The sequence below is a fragment of the Taudactylus pleione genome, unplaced genomic scaffold (genome assembly GCF_031769625.1).
Source record: "Taudactylus pleione unplaced genomic scaffold, aTauple2 ptg000642l, whole genome shotgun sequence".
NCBI classification, from domain to species: Eukaryota; Metazoa; Chordata; class Amphibia; order Anura; family Myobatrachidae; genus Taudactylus; species Taudactylus pleione.
Genome location: NW_028285044.1, coordinates 2898129 through 2920738, shown reverse-complemented (window position 1 = coordinate 2920738; position 22610 = coordinate 2898129). Strand labels below are relative to the sequence as shown.

The 22610-nt window shown below is 42.7% G+C and overlaps 1 protein-coding gene across 4 annotated transcripts in view; it reads left to right on the top strand.

Annotated features, from left to right (window-relative positions):
- Positions 1-22312, top strand: part of TRIOBP (TRIO and F-actin binding protein) — a 51578-nt gene extending 29266 nt beyond the window's left edge. For all 4 annotated transcript variants that reach the window (XM_088455038.1, XM_088455037.1, XM_088455036.1 and 1 more), the window contains exons 11-14: positions 6912-7025; positions 12651-12737; positions 18557-18720; positions 18866-22312. In XM_088455038.1, the coding sequence (XP_088311164.1) occupies positions 6912-7025; positions 12651-12737; positions 18557-18718 (363 nt within the window). In that variant the 3' untranslated portion in view covers positions 18719-18720; positions 18866-22312. The remainder of the gene's footprint in view (positions 1-6911; positions 7026-12650; positions 12738-18556; positions 18721-18865) is intronic.
- Positions 22313-22610: the final 298 nt, after the last annotated feature.

Below are 22610 nucleotides of genomic sequence, written 5' to 3'. Positions count from 1 at the left end.
TAAAAGTGAATGAGCAGAATAGAAATCTAAATCAAATCAATATTTGGTGTTATCACCCTTTGCCTTCAAAACAGCATAAATTCTTCTAGGTATACTTGCACAAAGTAGGATTATAGTCAGGTGTATGATTAATCAATCATGCCAAACAGGTGACCATGATCATTATTTTCATATGCTTTTTGAACTAGTCATTAACTGAAACAAACAGCTGTGTTGGAGGCTTAAAACTTGGTGAAGAACAGCCAAACGCTGCTACAAAGGTGAGGTTATGAAAGACTGTTTCATGTCACAGGTCATACACCATGGCAAGACTGAGCACAGCAACAAGACACAGGGTAGTTATACTGCATCAGCAAGGTCTCCCAGGCAAAGATTTTAAAGCAGACTGGGGAATCAAGATGTGCAGTTCAAGCTCTTTTGAAGAAGTACAAAGAAGCGGGCAACATTGAGGACCGTAGACGCAGTGGTTGGCCAAGGAAACTTAGCGCATCAGATGAAAGACACATCATGCTTACTTTCCTTCGAAATCTGAAGATGGCCAGCAGTGCCACCAGCTCAGAACTGGCAGAAACCAGTGGGACCCAGGTACACCCGTCTACCGTTCGAAGAAGTCTGGCCAGAAGTGGTCTTCATGGAAGAATTGCGGCCAAGCCATACCTTCCATGTGGAACTGGGGTGCAGAAAAATGGCAGCAGGTGCTCTGGACTGATCAGTCAAAATTTTAAATATTTGGCTGAAACAGAAGGCAGTTTGTTCGCCAGAGGGCTAGAGAGCGGTACAATATAAGTGTCTGCAGGCAACAGTGAAGCTGTTGGTGGAAGTTCCTAGCAAGTTTGGGGCTGCATTTCAGCAAATGGAGTTGAGGATTTGGTCAGGACTAATGGTGACCTCAATGCTGAGAAATAAAAGCAGGTACTTATCCATCATGCAATACCATCAGGGAGGCATCTGATTGGCTCCAAATTTATTCACCAACAGGACAACGACCCCAAACATACAGCCAATGTCATTCAGAACTATCTTCAGCGTAAAGAAGAACAAGGTGTCCTGCAAGTGGTGATATGTCTCCCTGATCTCAACATCATCGAGTCTGTCTGGGATTACATGAAGAGACACAAGGATTTGAGCAAGCCTACATCCACAGAATATCTGTGGTTAGTTCTCCAAGATGTTTGAAACAGCCTACCTGCCAAGTTCCTTCAAAAACTGTGTGCAAGTGTACCTAAAATAATTGATGCTGTTTTGAAGGCAAAGGGTGGTCACACCAAATATTGATTTTGATTTAGATTTCTCTTCTGTTCATTCACTTTTACATTTTGTTAACTGAAAAAAAATAAACTATTAACACTTCTATTTTTGAAGCATTCTTACTTTGCAGCATTTTTTCCACACCTGCCTAAGGTTTGCACAGTGCTGTACATTTTTCTTAGTAGATAGTGAAAATATATATGTGAAATACTAATTAATATGTTGTATTAAATATATAGATCTTGATATTTTTTTTGTATATTTTTTTTTCTACCTATTTATATATACGTGAAATCAATGCAATAGAAAATGAGTTTTTTTTGTTGTTGATACTTGTAGTTTGAAGCTCTGCACAGCTTAAATTTTCACTTGCAGTGGGCACAGAAGTGCTCTTTAACATTAAATTACACAGGTGCCAAGTAGTGATACTTGTATTTTCTACTTATGTTCTTTTTAGTTATGTAGAGTAGCTACATGGTCCTCGGTACATACATTCACCACATTTTACATATTTCTTGACTTTACCTCCATGGATGCTACTTTTGGACAGAAAGTATTGTGTTCAGCCAAGGTGATCATACCTTCCCTTAGGGGCACATTTTGTACATCCCCCACCCCCATTAGTTGCGCACGCAAGGGGGATCTCTGAGTACCCAGAAACCCCCTCCCCTGACAGACGTGAGAGTCAGCGACATGTAATTAAGCCCCGCCCCTTGCGACAAAATGCAGCAATTCGCAGGTCAATCGGGAGGGAGCGGAAGTCAATGTGACGAGATTCTTAGAATCGGGTCATTTGACCCCCCCCCCCCGATTTGACCAGCGTATCACGGCATTTTGCAGCTAGAGGGAGGGGAGTTATGACACTACCAGGCCCAGTCACCATCTACAACCCGCAGCTGCTGCCAGGTAAGTGTGTGTAATGTATGTGTGACATATATGTATGTTTGTGTATCTATATGCATGTGTATGTATATAATATATGCGTGTGTATATAAATTGCTTAGTCCCTTTATCTGTGAAGCTCTTTGAATATCTCAGACTAAATAAGATATTCATGTCATTCATTTGCGACGGATTTCAATCAGCAATAAATTACAGAATTTGGAATAAAACCAGAACACAGAGCCGGCACAGTGACCCGTGGGAAGCTGGATAGGGGTGACCGCCACCGGCTGCTGTTCTCACGCACTACTAGTGGTCTGTGATCTCACATGGACCCCGGCGCCCTAGCCATGTGTGGACACTGTTTACGTTATGCCCAGTTCGGCCCCTGATTAGTTGCGTGACGTAGCTATTGAATAATGAGGGAGGGCGCGCGAGCAGCACAATACGTGAGGCTGCTGCCGTAGGGGGGCACTTTTCCCTCACCTACTTTCTCCAACACGTCGATTCCAGGCTTGCAACTCCCAGCCAGTCGGCACTGGGTTTGCGCCTCAAAAGCAATGCCTCTTTTGTCTGCTTTCCACGACAGCTGTTGGCAGCTGCTGATTGGCGGGAGGCTGGGGCTCCACTTGCAATACTCCCTGGAAACGGTCCTTTTTGCTTCAGAGTCCATGGACAAATATATCATTGCACTTACAAATTGGCAAAATGTTAAAATAAAAAAATCCCCAAAAACCCTAAAAGGGTGTGGCTTAGCCATTTGTTTCACACACATCTTTTATTACCCAATAACATATGATCTAGCTATTATCTAGCGAAGCATTTTCCATACGTATGTTCTGGGTTCAAATTGGCGATTTGTTCGCCACAGAAATACTAGTATATATAATAACACCCCCCCCCCCCCCCCCCCCCCCCCCCTCCCTGTAAAAATCCTGCTTTGCCCATGGTCAAGAAGTGTCCCCCTGACGGAGGAAGGAGAATATAATATTTTTGGTACTTAACAATAAATCTATTTCAGTCAATCTGGGGGACACTATGATCCCTCCCTTATTTAGTTTGTGTGAGAAGGCTGTGACTTCTGTTATTGTTAATGTTCAACCTATTTTGGGGTATTTTTAAGTTTACACTGAGGAAAGGGTTGGAGGGGATGTGCTTTTCTTCCAGAAAAAGTTAAGCAGTTAAATGAGAGATGGCCACACCATTCCTCATGGACCCCTAAGGGCTATTTCACACACGCCGGTTTTCACCTGCCGTTTTTTTGTTGTGTAGTAAATTTTAATAAAGTCTGTAAACGGATGGGTCCTTTCAGACGGCACGGTCGCCATGTTGCAGCCGGAAATATCCACTGCCGAGGACAGCTGCCGTACCGTCACAGCACAATTTACAATGTTTCCTTTCACACACACCGACTTTTTAGAGCTTGTACCCGACCACAACTCCATGTGCTGCTGCTGCTGCTGCTGCTGTGCATGTCTACTACATTAAGATAACTAATCACCACATTAAAAACGTCTCAAAACCGTTGCATGTGAAAGGAACCGATTGCCGAAAAAAAATGACCGGCTTTGGACCGTTTTTTTTGCTTGCCGGCGAAAACTGGCGTGTGTCAAATAGCCCCTAACAGTTCATGTTTTCCAGACCACCTGTGGATCTGAAGAATGTGACCGTTAGTAATGACTACACCTGTGCACCAGCTATGTAGTCTAGAAAATATGAACTGTTAAGAGATCTCGAGGACCAAGTTGCCCATTCCTGAGTTAAATGTTAGTTCCTCAACCGTCACTACACCCTATGTTCAAGAAGTGTTCCCAAGATGGAGGAAGGAGACTTAACGTAAAGATGTGTCCTCATACACTATTGCCGTCGTCACGCCAAACGGCCCTTTTTCGGGGCGCCTGGTCCTGTGCGACTCTGCATGCACCGAGCATCTTTTTCACACATGATGCGTCTTAGGGCCATATTCAATTGCCAGCAAAGTGCCGGACTTTTCGCTGTCATCGCCAGTTTGGCCTCCAGAAAAGTATCGCGGTCATCACCGCAATTCGCCCTATTCAATTACAAAGGACGCGCACCGGCGAAACTGAGAGTGGCGAAAAGTACTATCAGTTTTGGGGAAATCAGCCTGACGCCCCCCAAATGATGCACTGACATGGGGGATCACTATGGATACCCCCTGAATAGCCCTGCTAAAGATATTTGGGGTGCTTTTAATGGTCTCAATTGGTGCTATTTAGCATCTTTGCGCAAGTGGTGAAGAATAGCATTTAGTTTTATGGGGGAAAAATAAGTCGTTCCTGCAAATTTGGGGTACCTGAAAATGGTTATAAGCATTGTTAAAAATCGCTAAAGTTAATTTTTAAAAAAGGTAAAAAATGCACATTCAAAAAAACAGCTTGGGCATACTTGGGGGAACCCCGGGAGTCTTATTTCGCTACCTTTTTAAGTTTGTACCCCAACTTTTTTTTTTTTCCACCCCAAAACGAAAGTACTTGTTTGGGGTAATCTAAAGTGTTGTGTTTTTTTTTTTTGTTTTTTTTTAACGCAGTTAACCTTTGGGGGGGACTGTCCCAAGGTGGCAGGTGTGTTCCCGCAACTTTGCACCCTAAACACCCAATTCTGCACTTTTTTCTGCCTCCATTCACAGGCGAATCTTTTCCGCTGGTTACAAGGCGCAGACTTTTCGCACCGTCGTAAAGTCATTGCAATTGAATACAGGGAAAAGTTCTCGCCTGGCGAAATGACGTCAACGGCGAGAACTTTTCGCCAATCTTGGATTTTCGCCAGGCAATTGAATATGGCCCTAAGTCGCACTAGGATGCTACAAACAGCTTCACGAGACTGTACCGATACATTTGATATGCACTTGTATATCTGTACGTGACTGAGTCTGAATCTGTATATAAAGTGCTGTGATCACGGCTTTATTTACGTCAAGTTATGTTGTGCTTCGTATACAGAGTCAGATGTACACAGGTACTGTATACAAGTGTCGCATGTCAAATTAAGCAGTACAGTCTCGTGAAGCGGTTTTTCGCATCCGTTTAGGACTGAGGTGAATTTTATGGCTAAAAGATGCAAGAGACAATCTGCGCAAGCTGAGTCACGCTGGACCTGGCGGCTAACTAGCTCCAGGCATCTCGAGGCTAGATGTACTACATGAGGACACATCCTAAGTACCAAAAATCTTAATGTTCCTAAACTAAGCTCCATCTGACATTTCCCTGTCATTTCCCAATGTGTTTACTTCTCTAACCATATACTTTTCTCTTCTGTGTTAATAACCCAGTATAGTTTAGGGTCTGCAGCAAGTTTCTACACATGATAGACACCTACAAAGTCATTAATAACTATATTCCATCCAAATGTTACATTATAACCCACTTTTTTTCTATCGCTAATCTACATTTTTATATTTCTGCACCCAGTCAGCGTTTTATCTTCTTATTTACTTGTCTGTCATGTGGCAAAAGTGTGCAGTGATTTACTAATAATCCAAATATATCACATCCAATCTGCATCTTAATGGGGGGCATCCACTAGACGATTTTATCCCTGTCCAACCTCTTAACGATTTTCCGTTGAAGTTTCCCTTGAAATATGATCTTCCACTCTGCAAATCTTTTGCAAATTGTTCAAACGATTTGCAAACGATTTGAAAAAGATCTAACAATAAACTATGTTGTTTTAATCTGTGATTGAGAGCTTTCAGCTATAGTGGGCAGACAGTGGTTCATCGTTTGATCGTTCAGCATGAACGATGTGTAAACTATTTGTAAGCAATCAAGTGAAATTGACCTGCATGTTCAGTCGATGGAGGAGACGATCAAACGACCAGCGGGAGCGTGCATCGTACATCGTTAGAAACAATTACTGCACGATGTTCAAACGATGTTTGAACGATTATCGAACGATTTTATCATAATCGTTCAACTTTATCGTCTTACCTCTGTCTGTTATTACCCTGTTTTGTTCTATCAATGTTTCCAATTGTAAAGCGCAACGGAATATGCTGCGCTATATAAGAAACTGTTAATAAATAAATAAATAAATAAATAAATAGTGGATACCCCCATTATAGAGTCTGTGTGTGACCTGTCTGCTCATAAAAATGAATCATTTGTTGCAATCAGGCCTCCAGGATCACAGGTTCACCTCTTTGAGTTTATTTTGTATAATAAACTTCCAAATAGCATCCTTTTGAATCCCTTTAAAATATGTTTTATATGGTATATGTCATGCTAAAAATATTTTGCTTGAGGAGAAATATCCCAAAAATGTTTGGACCCAAATGGTTGTATTTACTAAAGTGAGAGTGTTTAGAAGTGGAGATGTTGCCCATCAGATTCTAGCTATTCCCTTCTAGAAGGTGCTAGTAAAATGTTAAGTAGAATCTTATTGGTTGCTATGGGAAACATTTTCACTTCTAAAAACTCTCACTTTAGTAAATATTCCCCAAAACATTTTTAAAAAATGTGTATGATTAAGTGAATATGAATAGTTCTATCAAGAGAATCTCTATTTGTACAAAACATCGCAAATCTCTACACTAGGCCTTTTTTTTAACAAACATTGTATAAAAGTGCACAATTTTACACTGAACCACAGCAACTAAGCACTTAAATTTGATTCTGCTGATGCTAGTTAGATAATGAAAGTATGTGTCTGGTTGATATGATTTAGCGTAAATTGTGCACCTTAATGCAGTGACTGTGTATTGTATTTTTATTTTAGAGACTTGGGGTTATTTCACTAAATTCATGAGACTTTTTCTTTTCTAGGAATTAAACAGCAGACTGTCAGAAGAGATCTCAAAACTCCGCTCATTCATGGCGGGTAATGGCCCAAATGAGGGACAGTTACAAGGAGGAGAGAAAAGCAGTGCTGAGCTGGAGGTAACTGGTGCTGCCTCCCATATCTTTCCTCACACACTTGGGGGTCAATTCAATTGGATGCAAAGGGAAGGAGATGGTGTTGCAATGCCGTGGGAATGTTGGCAATGGCACCGCAAGTTGTGGACCGATCTGGCACATTTTTGTATGCAGCCCTATGGTGTTGCAAACAAAAATCAGCAAGACTGATATCGTAAGTGCAGCATATAGCACTTACTCGTGGCACTAGCTGACCCGCCCCTAATTGAATTCCTCCCCGATAATGTTACGTGTTTCTGTTCAAGTAAATACCTTGAGTCATGCAAATAAAAAAACATCTCAATTTGGGAATACTGAATTTTTTTTTTTTTTTTTAGTAGGCAACATTTACTCATGTTTACAGTCTTGCACTCATGGAAGCCAAAGCAGATCCAAAGGACATGCTACTAAATATTTACTGTTTGCATGCAAGTACTGAATAATTTTGTAAAAGAAATGTTACATATGATTGTGACTGTTACAAAATGTTACCTCCATCACCCTATGGGGACTCTGGGGTATAGAGTGCAGTGACTGGAACTTGGGCACTTTAATTTTACCTGAAAAACTAAAACTCCTCCCGTTGCCTGTCTGGGGGATGCGGTCAAGATACAGACAGTCAGGATGTTGGTGCTTAGAATGCCAGCTCCAGAATCTCCGACACCTCAGAATCCTGGCGCCAGCATCCCAACAGTAAGTACTGGGGTTAGGCACTAGGGGGAGCGTTGGGGATAGGTTTAGGTTGGGGGGAGGTTAGGTTTTGGCACTGGGGAGGAAGGATTAGGGGTAGGGAGAAGGGAAGGGTTAGGATGCTGACCGACAAGTGTCTGTATCCTAACCCTGTCTGGATGCCAGCATCAGGATTCTGACCACCGGGATCCCGAGCACCTGCGTCCAGTTACCCAACCCCTGTCTGGGATCTCCAGTATTCTTTCGTGCCCACTGGAACTAGGCACTTAATTTCTGACTGCTTACAGCAACCACTTTGCTTTTAGATTTATTTTGGCTTTTTATTTTACTCTGGAACTACGATCTCTAGTGATGTCCGCTCCAGAGGAGCCAAAATGTGCACCTTTTTCTGTGACTGTTTGCTTCCAGCATGAGATCCTTCTGGGGGGACCTAGTCACTACAGCTGCAAGCAGTGACTGGAATCGCTGTGAGTCCAGTGATTAGCATCACCACCAGTCATTATTCTAAGGACGTCCAAAGGGACGTCCTTAGATCAGCAGTGGCAGTTTCCAGGGACTTTCCAAGCTCTGCAGGAGTCGGCTCAGAAATTTCTTGCTTCCTGCTAGACCCCCTAATCTTAACCCTCCCCCACACCCGCGGCTAACGCTAAGGGCACCCCAGACTTAGCTTTGTTCAGGCTGGCGTCCTCAGCGTTCCGGCGTCAGGTGTTGAAATACTGACGCCTATATTAATTCTATCTTGAATTCCTTACCGGGATTCCGATGTTGGGATTGAGACCGGCGGTCTCATAACTACATCCCCTCCTTAGACCTAGTGTGGCTTCAGCTTGGGTCAGAACGCCAATGGAGATGTGGATGGTCAAAACAATTGACTGAGGGTCTGGAATTTGGTAGACCAAAAGCATATCTGGTGGTGCATATCCATAAGGCCTCTGAATACCTGGTAGAAGTCATTGATATGGGACTCATTGAGGCTAGAATTTCAGCCGCAACAGTCGTGGCACAATGTGTCCCAAGGCACAGGTACTTAGGAGTCCTTCCCATACTCTGTGGTCCTTTTTGATCCCAAACTGGATAAAATTATTTCTAAGACTTTTCTTCCTGTTAATGCCCCTAATCCAAAGTGTACTAGCTTTTTGTACCTTTTTGTTACTGAGGGAAGAAAAGCAGTCTGTCCTCTAAGGGTCAGTACTCCACTCCTTGTGGAGTGCTACAGAGATGGAAACTGGCTTGGACAGCTAGTTGTCCATCACCCAAGCCCTCTGATAAGCATTCAGCTTGATGAGCCTGCCCATGCAGGAACTCCTGTAGTTGAAGCCTGTCTGCTGCTCAAGAGCCAGTGGTCGATTCCAGCAGAGATGCCTGGGTGTGAAAGGCATTGTAAGACTGTGATACATCATGGATCTCCTGAAGCTAGGCAGTTTTTCACCATTGGTTTTCCTGATGACAATACAATTTGCCCTAAAGGAAGCCATCCTGTTCTTTTACTACAGTGGGAGTAATTATTCCAGTCCTGGGACAGCAACAAATGTCAGTCTCTCCCTGATACAGAAAGTGGAGTTATTTTTACCTATCCTGAAATACTCAGAGGGTAGACAAGTTCATGATGCATACTTACATTTTCCATTATGGGAAGGACCTCACTGTCTCCTCAGTTTTTCAATTAAGTCCCATTACTTTAAGTTTCAGGCCCTATCCTTTAGCCTGGCCATCTAGGGGAGGTGAAGGTCATCCCTTATTTGGACAATTTGCTGATAAAGGATAACTAACTGGCCTTGCTGCAGGCTCAGGTTCTGGAGACAGCCCAGATCTTGGAATCTCACATTTGGATTCTCAATTTGAAGTAATCTAACCCGACACTTTCTTAGCATATGATGTTCCTGGAGATTCTGTTCTTGCCAGAAGACAAAATAATCTTGTTACAGGGACTGGTAAAGTTCCCTTTGGCTCACATACATCTGTTGGTTCACCTTTGCATGAGAGTTCTAGGAAGAATGTGCCCAACTAAGAGGTGGTGGAATTTCCATAGTTCCATTCAAGGATGCTACAGATCTTGCTGATTTAGAAATGTTACCGCAGAAGAAATCCAGCTCTTCAAATTGTATCCAAGGTGTGTCTATAGCATGCTGGTGGCTGAGAGGTGACAAACTCAAAGTAAATTTTTTAAATAGTTGCCAGCTTTAGTGGCAGTGTGGCTATTTCTTATCAATCCTGCTTTTAAACATGCTGGGTCAGTGGAAGCCAGTTCTTGTGAAGAAGGGCCATCAAGATTAATTCGGACAATGCCATGGCAGTGGCTTACACAAATCACCAAAGGTCTACCAAGAGTGTCCTGTTCATGAGAGAGACCAGAAAGGTCATACGTTGGATGGAGTAAAATGTTTCAGCCATTATTGTGCATTTCACCCTGAGGTTAGAATTCTGGGAAACATATATTTTCTCAGCTGACAGACTTTTCACCCCAGGGAATGTTCCTTTGATCCAGAAGTCTTCCAGTAGGTTGTGGAAAGGTGGGGCAGCCATATGTTGACCTTTATGGCATTGAACAATCTGCTTCAGGATGAAGGATCCGCTGGTGTTTCTGGTAGATGCCATGTCTGTTCCTATGAACTTCAATCTGATTTTACCTGTTCCCTCCATCAGCAATGCTTCCACAGATGCTCAAATGTAAAAAGGGTGTTTGGGTGATACTGATAGCATTGCACCGCACTGACCAAGAAGGTCATGGTACACAGTCAATTCTCAGCATGGCAGAAGTTGGTTTAGCATGCAGCCTGCCACCAGGGACAGAACAGTAAAGTTAGGACGCCTCCCCTCAGCAAAATTTACCTTGTCTGGCTTTATTGATATAGCTATTGTAGCTATGGTCCATAGAGCTAAATGTTTTTCTGACAGTGTGGCTTAGACCATGTTCAAGGCTCTGAAGCTTTTTTTTCAGCTGAGAATTAACACAGGATTTGTGTGAAGCTATTTCTAGCTCTATTTTGCATTTGAACTGGTTACTTCTGTTTTTGCAAGATGTCTGACAAGGGGATTTAAAACTAATTTCTTTGAGAGTTCAGTTCCAGAGAAAACGGTGTGCCTGATTCATTATGGATCGCATACAGGTCTGCTGCAAAAACATGCTAATGAATGCAATCGCAAAGCCGTCGCAGACCAACCTAAAGACGCCCACTTCCCCTAACTCGCATCTGTAATACCATGCAATCCAGCAAAAAAATTGGTACCATCAAGTAACATCGGAGCCTCATGCACAATTACAGAAGGACCTTACTCAAAAATTGCTAACCTTTATGCACGCAGTGAGCACTCAAGCTACGTATGCCGTCGCAGTGGCTAATTTATGCACGCCCATGTTACGGCATTCAAGCGGTCAAACACGCCTGCGTTTCTCCGACCACCCCCAAAAACGTTCACTGCCTGTCAATTACTCTGCAATGGCTCTCTGTGGTCTCCGTGATCGCAGTGATACCTTCGCCCTGTCCCTTTTACCTGAAGTGCAGACATTATGGAAAATGATAGATTTGCATCCTCAATATATTCCTCCAATAGTTCTTTGGAATCTTGAACTGGAGCTGACAGCATTACAGCACTCTACTTTTGAAACAGTCGTTATGATGGTGTTAAAATCCCTTACCTGTAAGACTGCCTTTCTGTTGGCTATCTCTACAGATAGGAGACTTTCAGAGCAGGGGACTCTGGGCCTGAATCAGACTCTGTCGCAAGCGCTGTGCGCTCGCAACCGGGTCGATGGTGGGCCAGTGTGCATGCGCACGACCCGGATAGTGACGGGCACTCCGTCGCTCCGAGTCTCGCAACAAAGGGGGCGAGCTGTCGATGTTGAGTGACGGCTCGCCCCCTTTGGTGGGCGGGTGCCGGGGGAGTGGCTGCCCAAACGGAGGCGTTCCCATGTGGGCGGCCCCACTGACATCATGAGTGATTTCAGTGGGAGAGATTTCGGCTCTGTTAGAGCCGAAATCTCTCTGGGGCTTGCGGCAACGAGACCCTACCACAAGGGTCTCGTCACAAGCCCGATGGTCTTGACCACCGCGACCATCTTCCTGGCCGCTCGCTATAGCTGTGGGTGGTCACCCACAGCTATGCGAGCGGCCAGGAGGCGGTTCTAAAAAAAAAAAATAGCCCGGCCCTGATTCAGAGCAAGCGCTCTGTCAGAGCGTCCGGCTCTGAATCAGGGCCTCTGTCAGAGCGTCCGGCTCTGAATCAGGGCCTCTGTTTTGTAGCTACCCATTCCTTAACTTCCATAGTGACAGGGATGTTTTAAAACCAGATTTTCTTTACAGATGTGTGCTAAGGAAAGTGGGCGTCCTTATGTAGTGCAGCGGCTGTATAGCGATCGCAATGAATTGGCATACTATTGCAGTTAACCTGCGTGCGTAATCCGTAGTGAGTCAGGCCCTTAGTAGCATGAAGGTCCCATGCAGCTAAATTGCCTACTGCACTCTATACCTCAGTCTATATACATTGTCCCCTATAGGACTTGAATTACAAAAATGCCATTTTCTTTTTCTCATTCATTTTAGAATTTTTGTAAAACTTTATTATGTTGAGTTGAACTAGTATATTACATAGTTGCCAACTTTGTAAAATAATTTGCATTGACTGTTGCACTTGCATCTAAGCATACTATGTAATGTAATGGGCACTACAATTATACTTAGTGAAAAAATATTCACTTACAAACACACAGAGAATGAGTTGATATTAAGAATGGTATGGCATCCAAAGCAGAAAGTAATATTGTACTGATTAGTTGGTCACTAGTTGAAAAATCCCAAAACTTTAGGCACCAATCTTTAAAATTGGAACTGCCGCAGCAAAATGGCAGAAACATTACATGCATACGTAACTGCAATTCTACTCTCTTGTGTACTGTAACAATAGTTTCTTTCTCTCCTTCAGGTTTTACTACGGGTAAAAGAGACGGAGTTACAATATTTAAGAAAAGAAGTCTCTTGTCTACGTGAGGATCTCCAAAACATGCAGAAGGTAGGAACCCGAAGGAATTGTTAGCAGAAGAGTATTTTAGTAAGAGTGGTAGATGCTTAAAAGAATGATCCATCAAAGGTATTTGGAAATACAAAAGGATATGAAATGTTAATCTGGTTAAATACAGCCCCTCCATAGAAATAAGGTATAACTTGACTCAAAAGTGAACATTCCATTTTGCATGGTGCTCAATAATTCAAACAATAATATTAGACGAGATGTTTTTGTGCTATGATTGATATTATACATGAGGGGGTTTTAATGGGGTAGCCCTGGAATATGTATGTGTAAATGATATCAGGAACAAGCATATCGGATCTGTAGGGAGCATAAATAGGAGGGGGCAGTTTCAAGTCAGCTGTGCCTTGACAAAGACCCGTGGAGGGTGGAAACGTGTCGGAATACAGCTGACTTCAACAGTGGCCATATACAGAAAACTTCTTTTATGCCTTATGAATAGTCTGAGAGGAGATAAGGTGGAAGGAGGAGTAGAACCGACAGGTGGCAGCTTTTGGGTGAGAACCAGAGCTTAGACGACCGTCACTATTATACAGTGCATCCGGAAAGTATTCACAGCGCTTCACTTTTTCCACATATTGTTATGTTACAGCCTTATTCCAAAATAGAATAAATTCATTTTTGTCCTCAAAATTCTACACACACGGATTCAAATCTGGGCTCTGGCTGGGCTGGGCCACTCAAGGACATTCACAGAGTTGTCTTGAAGTCACTCATTTGATATCTTAGCTGTGTGCTTAAGGTCATTGTCATGCTGAAAGATAAACCATCGCCCCAGTCACTGTGGTGAAAATAATCACATAAAGCTTGTATAACACTGCACCACTTAGAAATAAGGGCTCGATTCAGACCCATTCGCTAGTTGCGTTCACACGCAGCCAAAGTATGCAAATCCCGCAATCACACGGCAAGGCATTAGCATGCCACTATGTCTTGGCGTGCGATCACGGTGTGTATTTAGACGCCCACCAGCCTGTCTTAAGACTCCCACTTTCCCACGTCATCTCCAGGAAGTGTATGTAACAATCGGTAACATCGAGTACCATCGGAAGCGTACGCAGAACTTGTGGCTGACCATACCCTACCTCAAGCACCGCGAGTGCTTCAGTATGTAAAACAACCATGTGACGTGTACTATGATGCTTCGTTTTTATGTACGCCTCTGAAACTGCGTTAAGACACTCGGACACGCCTGCGTTTGCACCACCACACCCCCGTTTTCTTCGACCATCCCGTCACCACCCATAAACGGCTTGTCCTGTCACTCATTCTAGCAAGCTGGCTATGCGCAGCGAGCAAACTCTTCCCGATCGCATGGACTAGTTCGCGCAGTGTGACTTACACGCATGCGCAGATTGCAAACACAGCCTAGGGAGCAGGTCTGAATCGGGCCCTAAGATAGGAAGTGGCTATTCCTTGCTAAGGTGCAGTTGTCAAGCATGTAATCCCTAAATAAAAAGATTCAATGAAAATTAAAATAGTCCAGAGGTGCTACAGCGCTGTACCTTAGATCTGTATCTGTACTGGAAGTCCGTGAGTGAGGCCGCTGGTTCCAATGCTGTGCCTTAGATCCATGCACATACAGTGAGCGGGGAGCCGGCAGGCAGCTCAGCCGTGTCTCCGCTCCAAGAGCGATGTATGTGTTGGTCCACACTTGTGCTGGAGTCCGTAGGTGCAGCCGCAGCAGGAGGGAAAGCAAGAGATCCTCAGGAGCTTTCTTTACCTACTAGCAACAAGCAGTTTGGTGTCCACAGCGTAAGATTACCCTAACGCTTTTCTTCCACTAAGGAGTTCTTCAGAAGAAATCCTTAATGGAAGAAATTTGCCAATTTCCTTGCTTCGCTGCTTCTTACTTGACTCTATCACGCATAGACTATATCTTTATTCCCACCAGATTGGTCCCTTTGATCACTGCTATTGGCTATTTGCCTAGAGGCATCTCTGACCATTCTCCTGTCCCCACTAGTCTGAATCTCTCCACTGAACATGGTATTAGGTTATGTAAATTAAATTCCTTTTGGCCCACTTTGATGGGGGCAGGTTCAGAACTTGTTGCGGATTGGGATGGCTTCTTTGGTAATAACCTGATCTCTGTCAGTATAGTAGTTACATGGGATGCCTTTTAAAGTTTTTTTTTTTTTTTTTAAGGCTGTCTTTTATTAACTGAATTGCTAAATTTAAAATGTTTAACAGGCAGCAAGAGACTGTATTATAACAGAGATGCAACAGCTTAAAATACTTATGTTTTCTCTGGTTCACTGCAATTACATGGCAATGGGACTGGACTGCTGTTTATTTTATAAATCTATGAGACTTCTGCTTTTTTCTCAACATAATCTCTACTTTCAAGGCGACATGGGTGGTGTGTACTTAGGGCCTGATTCAGACCTGGTCGCTAGCGCTTGCAACCGGGTCGATGTTTGCCCACTGGACATGCGCACGACGGAGCCAGCTCCGTCGTGCGCATGCGCGAGACCTGGCTAGCGACAGGTGCTCCGTCGCTCCGGGTCTCGCACCAAAGGGGGCGAGCTGTCGATGGTGATTGACAGCTCGCTCCGTTTGGTAGGCGGGCAGGGGTGTGGCTGGCCAAACAGAGGTGTTCCCGAAGGAACGCCTACCGTTTGGGGGCGGCCCCACTGACATCACCAGTGATGTCAGTGGGAGAGCTTCCGGCTCTATTAGAGCAAGAAGCTCTCTGGGGCTTGCGGCCACGAGACCCTACCACAAGGGTCTTGTCGCAAACCCGATGGTCTTGACCATCGCGACTATCAACCTGGCCGCTCGCAATAGCTGTGGGTGGTCATACACAGCTATGCGAGCGGCCAGGAGGCCGCACAAAAAAAAAGAAAAACTCCCTGATTCAGAGCGTCAACTCAGTGCAGTGAATTCGATCCGCCCATTCCTAATGAGAGACTCAGTCTGGACCCTGTAACTGATCTTTTTTAAGTAAGTTACGTGTCTATCATCACTTACCATTAGTGGGATATTGCCAAAGTCAGTCTCTTTAAGATGTCTTTGCAGCCAAAATATTCATTCTCTAGTGTATGCAATTTATGTTAATTGAGAACCAACAATCAATAAAATTTGAGGTGTCTGTATTAGTGAAGACTTGACAAACTATTAGATCATATAAAATACAATATGTTACATAAAAGGTATATGCGTTAGTTGGATTGCATGTAACATTTAGTTTTTAAACCAGACAGTACATAAAACAAATACAAACAGACAGATGGGGAGTGGGCACAAAAGGGGAGGGGAGAGGTGAAAATGGGGGGGGGGGAACACATCTGCACAGGAATGGGGTGTAGAGGTACGACTAACCCACAATTCAGTCCCGTGGCGTTTTCAGGGGCGGCAAACATGGATGGCTAGGACATCCACCTCACAGCCCCCTTCAAAGCGACCGGGAATTGTCAAACTCCTTAAATCGGAGCCATGGGTACCAAATTACGACATAAAATCTTGGTGGTCACCTGTCAAGGGCAAGATGAGGTTGTCCATGGACATATAATGACCAAGCCAAGTCTGTCTAGTCATGGCTCTGGGAGACGCATCTGGGAAGCTTGCCAATCTGAAACTGAGACCTGGGCGATATCCAGAGCCAAGCAGAAATGGACAATGTTTTCTGGAGAACGAAGGGAGGCCGACCTGCCTCATTAGTAGCTGTGAGACTGATAGCCCCAGCAGTATTTCATTTTATAAAAATGTACGACATTTGTCAGGGGTTACAGCTGGCATACTTTTGGAGGTTTGCCAGGAAAGGTCCTGAAATACCTGGATTGTTTGACCATTGAACTCCAGGCCATCTGATCCGCGAAGCCGTCAAAGTATCTCATCCTTCTGGGTGAAATTATGGAGGCGGCAGATCACATCCCTCAGACGGTCGAAACAGGAGACTCCTGGCTCTTAGTGCCTTGTGGGCCCTCTCAAAGCTGATCGAATCGTGAAGGTCGAGTCCCAAGATTTCATTGAACAACTTGCAGAGACCCTGAGGGGGTTAACCTCTGGGATGCCTTGTATATGCAAATTACTTTGATGGCCTCTATTTTCCAATCGTCAACTCGCTCCTGCAGTATTTTTTTTCCCAAGGCATCTTGGAAATGATCAGTCACCTCCCTGTGGCCCTCCCAAGTTGTACTACAGGTTCCCAAATGTGTCAAGTCAGGCTGAAGTGTAGTTGCAGCCTCAACTCAAACGACTCAAAATCCACCCTGGAAGGTGGTTTCAATTTAGTAGGGAGGGATTTGGGAAGATGCAAGATCATCTGGATGTCCTGACTGTCACTAGGAGCAGGCCTGTCAGGGGCATCCTTAAGGATGCATGGAGACTCTAAAGCCATGGATGGGGCTGTTGATGCACAACCCAGGAAGGTGCTCATGGAAGAATCTTTGTATGACTGAAGAAGGCACTCTCAGCAGTCCAAGGAACATCTGAAGAGCCCCTTTTCTTATGCCTTCTTATGTATAGAGGGCACCACGACAGGTACATGGATAAAGAGTATTAGAAGTGAATGTGGGCAATCTTTTGTGCACAGTAACAGCATTCCTGCTTGCTTCACTATCCAGTCTTCTGCATGTCTGGAATCACTATGGAGATAGAATAGTAGAGCGTTGGCAGCAGTCGCGTGGTGGAGCAGGCATGAAGGCTGTCGCTGGGTACCCATAGTGACACACTGTAGCTATTTAGTTCTCCATTCCAGCCTTGATAAAAGGGCGCTTAGCGGTCCTGAAACGTCAGCCAGTGAGTGGTGAGATGAGCCTCCACACTTTATGATGTGATATTACTGCATTTATCTATGAATTGAGACTGCTGTTTGTGTTCAATGGATACACTATGGTGTCTAGTGCAACAGGTTCTATCTAGGCTGGACAGATTTTTGAGACCTTGTAAAGTTGTTACTTAACTACAGTGTTAAAATAATTTTTACATGGAGCAATACTATTATACACCATAAATTTGGTGTGTGTGTGTGTGTATATATATATATATATATATATATATATATATATATATATATTAATTAAAGTTTAGGTCCAGCTGCCTTGTGAAGATGCATAGCAATGTGTGGAGTGGAGGCCCTCCTCTAGTACAAACAGGAACTCAAGTGGAATGATAGGCGGCACTACGGATCTTTTTGAAATATAAATATTTTATCTCATGTTACTGAACCATCACCATTTCAGGACCCTGAACGTTCTTTCGTCAAGATAACATATACAAATTCATGTTCTTACCTTAAGTAGAAACACAAAGCCAGTGATTTCCTCCATGTCTGGTCCATTGCGCTTTGGTGTCCGGCCCTGATGACGTGTCCTTCTCACCAGGCTTGCTGGTAACCATGACAACCAGCAGCATCTAGTCTCGGTACACACTCGCTGGAGATAAAATGTAAACAATTATAATAAATTACAATAAAGATTAATCTACTTAAATGCAGGGTGTATGTTGCTAGTGTCCATGCGGTGTACCTATAGTCATTACTTATGTGTGTATAGATGCTGTACTGTTTTTTCCCTATGGAAAAAGGTACCAGTACTCCCCTGAAGTTGGTAAAAGATTTATAGTAGCCTCCATATTCCCGGATAAATTTTCATAAGCTTATTTTATTCATCTCTGAAATTTTCACTGATTTCTTCCTGTTTATAGAACTAGTTATATGAAAATGATACTACCAAAGCTGTCAGTACTGTGTATTGTGTATTATTACAGTAAAAGCACTTTGTGTATGTATATACAGTATCTTTTAGTTTTCTTAATATGGTTTGTACTCCCTTTTTTTTTTTCCCCACCTCTTTAAGGATAAGCGGTATGCCTCTGAAAAATATAAGGATATCTACCTAGAACTCAATAATATCAAGTCTCGGTCAGAGCGTGAGATTGACCAGCTGAAGGAGCATCTGCGACTCGCTATGGCAGCTCTACATGAAGAGGCTGCTCTGCGCAACAGTATAGGAGAGTAATGGTAAGTACTGCTCATACCTTTTCCTGTAAGGCCCCCAATAAAGTGAGCCAAGCATAATACGGGGTCGTAGTAACATTAGTGGGATGCAGTACATGAATTGTGAAAGTGCACCACTAACACTTGCTTATTTTTATGCTGTACACAGATTAATTTGCTGCCTCATCATCACGATGGATATCGTACACATGCAGACACTGTGACATCACCGAGGTTCCACCTACGCCACAAAACTGCTTTTTTTTTATATGTGAATCACAGAATTTTATACAATTCATTATTATTATTATTGTTGATGTTGTATTATTATTTTTATTATTAAACGGGGGGGATCCTCTTCCGTATGTCTGCGACAATGGCACTAGGTCATGTAGCCCAAATGAGGTGTCATCAGGTTTAGGGCATTCTAGCATACCTACCTTTACTGTTACGTATGGGAAAATGATTGTATTTAAAGTTCAACTGTGCATGTGGATATGTGGGCAGGCGGTGTAAATGCACTGGGGGTAATGATTGGGAAATGTGGTAAACCACTGGCGGTGGTGGGGCAAAGTAGACATAAGTGCACTGTGAGCAGTGTCAGTAAGCTAGTGAGGAGGGAGTAGATAAAAACCATAGCAAGGTAAGGAGGCCCATACATCTCAGATGTGTTGCCCCAATTCCCTGTTCTGCCGGAGTAGTGGATCTGGGAAATTCAACATGTTGAAAAATCTCAATTCACTGATCCCGACCTAAATATGGTCGGAATAGTCAGGTAGGATCGGCCAAATCTGGGACTGGGACTCGCATAAAAGTACAAACACTGATTGTATATTGAGGGAAGGCGTGTAATATCTTTGGAACTGCAGACCTTGGATGTGTAAATTACTTGTTCGTAAAAGGAAAACCAGCATAAGGATGTACAGTGTGAGACACGAAAGCAGTGTATTGTTGCTGCATGCAATCTTATACCTGGTATGTGAGTTCTTGGCTTATAATTGACCATTGTAGTAGCTGGGTGTTTTAAAATGAAACCAATCAGTGCTGAGTTTTTGTGGTCTGCAGTGTGAATGGCGGAAACATATGTTGGTGTAGTCTACATATTTACCAATGCCGACATTTACAAAGGGCAACTGCAGTTAGCATTAAATTATTTGTATACTAAAGTTAATTGTTTTGAAGGTCCTTGATATCTTCACCTTTGTGTACATGTAGTTCAGTGTACTAGCAAACAGACGTGTTCATCTTATTAGTACATTACAATATGATGTTAAGATGACCACACACAGTGATCTGTTAGTTCTTAGTTTGGGAATAGTGATCAGATAATGACCAGCTATAACCGCACACAAGCCTATGCAGTCTTAAAATAACAGGATTTTTCCATCCTAACCGCTGAAATTATGATACATTTATGGTTATATTTAAATGGCAAAAGAAAAAAGGGGACTAAGCGCTGTATATACTTCTCAATAATGAACCCCTCCGAGGGAAAAAACTTTTTTTAAACTTCTATTCTGGTCTGCAGCTGCTATCACAGATAGGTGTGTGCTTAACCCTATACCAACAACAACAAATACAAAAGGATATGGACAGCGCTTAAAGACAAAATGTATTTTTAATATTTTATATACCCATGTTAAAACTTAAATTTAATATCTTCCTATATTTTATAGGAAGATGTTTAATTGAAGTTTTAACATGGGTACCTAATATTTAATGGAGCCTGTGACCCTATTATTTGTCAAATTAGCTCATTGTGTAAATGCTTTACAGTACTAACCTTGTAAATGTACACAAGCCTCCCCTGTAGATAGACTTGCTGTGGGGAATCCGAGATGCCTGCATGGTTACACAGCAAGTTATAAATTACAAAACATCTTCATTCAAATATTAAACGCCTACACACAGTGGAAGCGGCTGTTTGTACGAAATTGACAGGTTAATTTTAAAGTCCTATAAACCATTGTTCTTGAATAATATTATTTGCTATAACACTGGGGTGTACATTTTTTTGAACTGAACCAATATTGTTGGAAAAGCAATTTATTGGAAATGAGTGGCTTCATCTCATGCCTCAGTTATATGAATAGTTACTAATAAACTCATAGGGCGGAATTGAATTGATTACGCGGTCCGGATCTCCCGTCTAAAGTGACAGGAGATCGCGGGCCGCTATTCAATTGCTACCATTCTTCGCGCTGATCGCTCCCATAGAGGTCAGGTTTAGCCACGTAAAGCAGCTAAACCCGACCAAAGTGCTGGTGCGATCGCGAAAAGTGATGTTTGGGCGCCCAAACATGTCACTTTTCGCACATTTCAGCTCTCATCCCCCAGGGGCTGCGAGCTGAAATGTAGCGCTTGGCAGCTGATCGCGCCCGACAGGAGCAAGAATAGAATAGCTCCGTCGGGCGCGATAGGGGCTGGAATGAATTGAATTCCGCCCATAGACTCTAGTCCTACATATTTATTGATAGAGTGAATATTAGGTCGGCCTACAAAAAGTCTGCTTTCACTGTGTCTAGAAAATTGGTACACTTTAAAGTTGCACAGCAAAAAAGTTAATTGAAGGATTAGCAATATTTAGTGATGTTAATAATTGCATGGCATTGCTTTCATTTCTCATTCCAGGGCTTTTAGTCTACTTTGCCAGGCTAGCTAAGCATTATATGCAGGGATCTCGTTGAACACAATCAGCGGGTTTGTTATTACAAACCTTTACCAGGGATTCTGCAGCAGTCTTGTATGTGTAACTGGAACCTTTGAAAAAAATGGATTGCTAAAATTAATTGAAAACTCTTAAATAAGATGTAATCTTTATAAAGTGACCATTTTAAAACTGTCACTAACATTGACGTTCATTTTAATCAATAAATATTTTTTTAAATTTTAACGAGGCTAATTATTGTATATCTGACCAGCTCTTTCAACTAGAGTTGAAAGCTAAATGGCTGCTTATTATAGGCTTATGCTAGAACTAAATCAGAGATTGCAAAACACTTGTAGTTTTTCGTTCTGGTATAAACGCCACTATAAATATTGTTTTGTGGTATATCTGTTCACTACAGACGAACAGGACTGTTTTCACACGTCATTCAGTCCCTGGTAACGATCATGTTCAGCTTGATCAGTAATTAGAGCCAAACTGCACTGAAGCTGCACAAATCCAGAAATTGTACCAAGGCATCTACTTAATATAACAATGCATTTTCCTCATGTATAATATAATCATGACTGTTTTATTACTCCAAATATGCTGATGTACTATTTTTTTTGTAAGTTTTATACACTGTCTCTTATATATCATCCAGGAACCCGTATGATTATTAATAGTATTGCTGTTATTGTTATTATAATGTCTACCCCACTACTGGATTTGTTAACTTCCAAGATTGCACTGGATTAGAAATAGGATGTTTTAATAGCTTTACTCGTAAGAGTGAATGACTACATTGCCTTTGTGCCTTAATTAAAGGGTGGAAGATTGCCTTTTTTAGCTTGTGATATCCCCGGATTGATAGCCATAAAGACAACCCACATCTCTACCACATCCTTCATCCCAAAATGTTTAACCCTCATCACTCACTTTTAATAAAGTTCCTATCTATTTTACCTATTTGGTGTTTGTTGTTGCATTTTAATATGACTGCTAAAATAATGTTCCATTTTCATCTAATACTGTATGTTTCTGTAAGAGGGTCTGCTTATGTACTATGTAACCAGTGACAACAGTCATGGATGATACTGTCCAGGAGCATTTCATATTTAAAATACGTTACGGTTTTCACCAGGAGTAACTACAATCCCCACAATGCAAAAGTCACAAACTGCACATATGTACAGTGCCACATGCTTCATAAAGATCTTAAATAGTAGATGACCTTCTTAACTATATATTCCTTCACTTACTGACT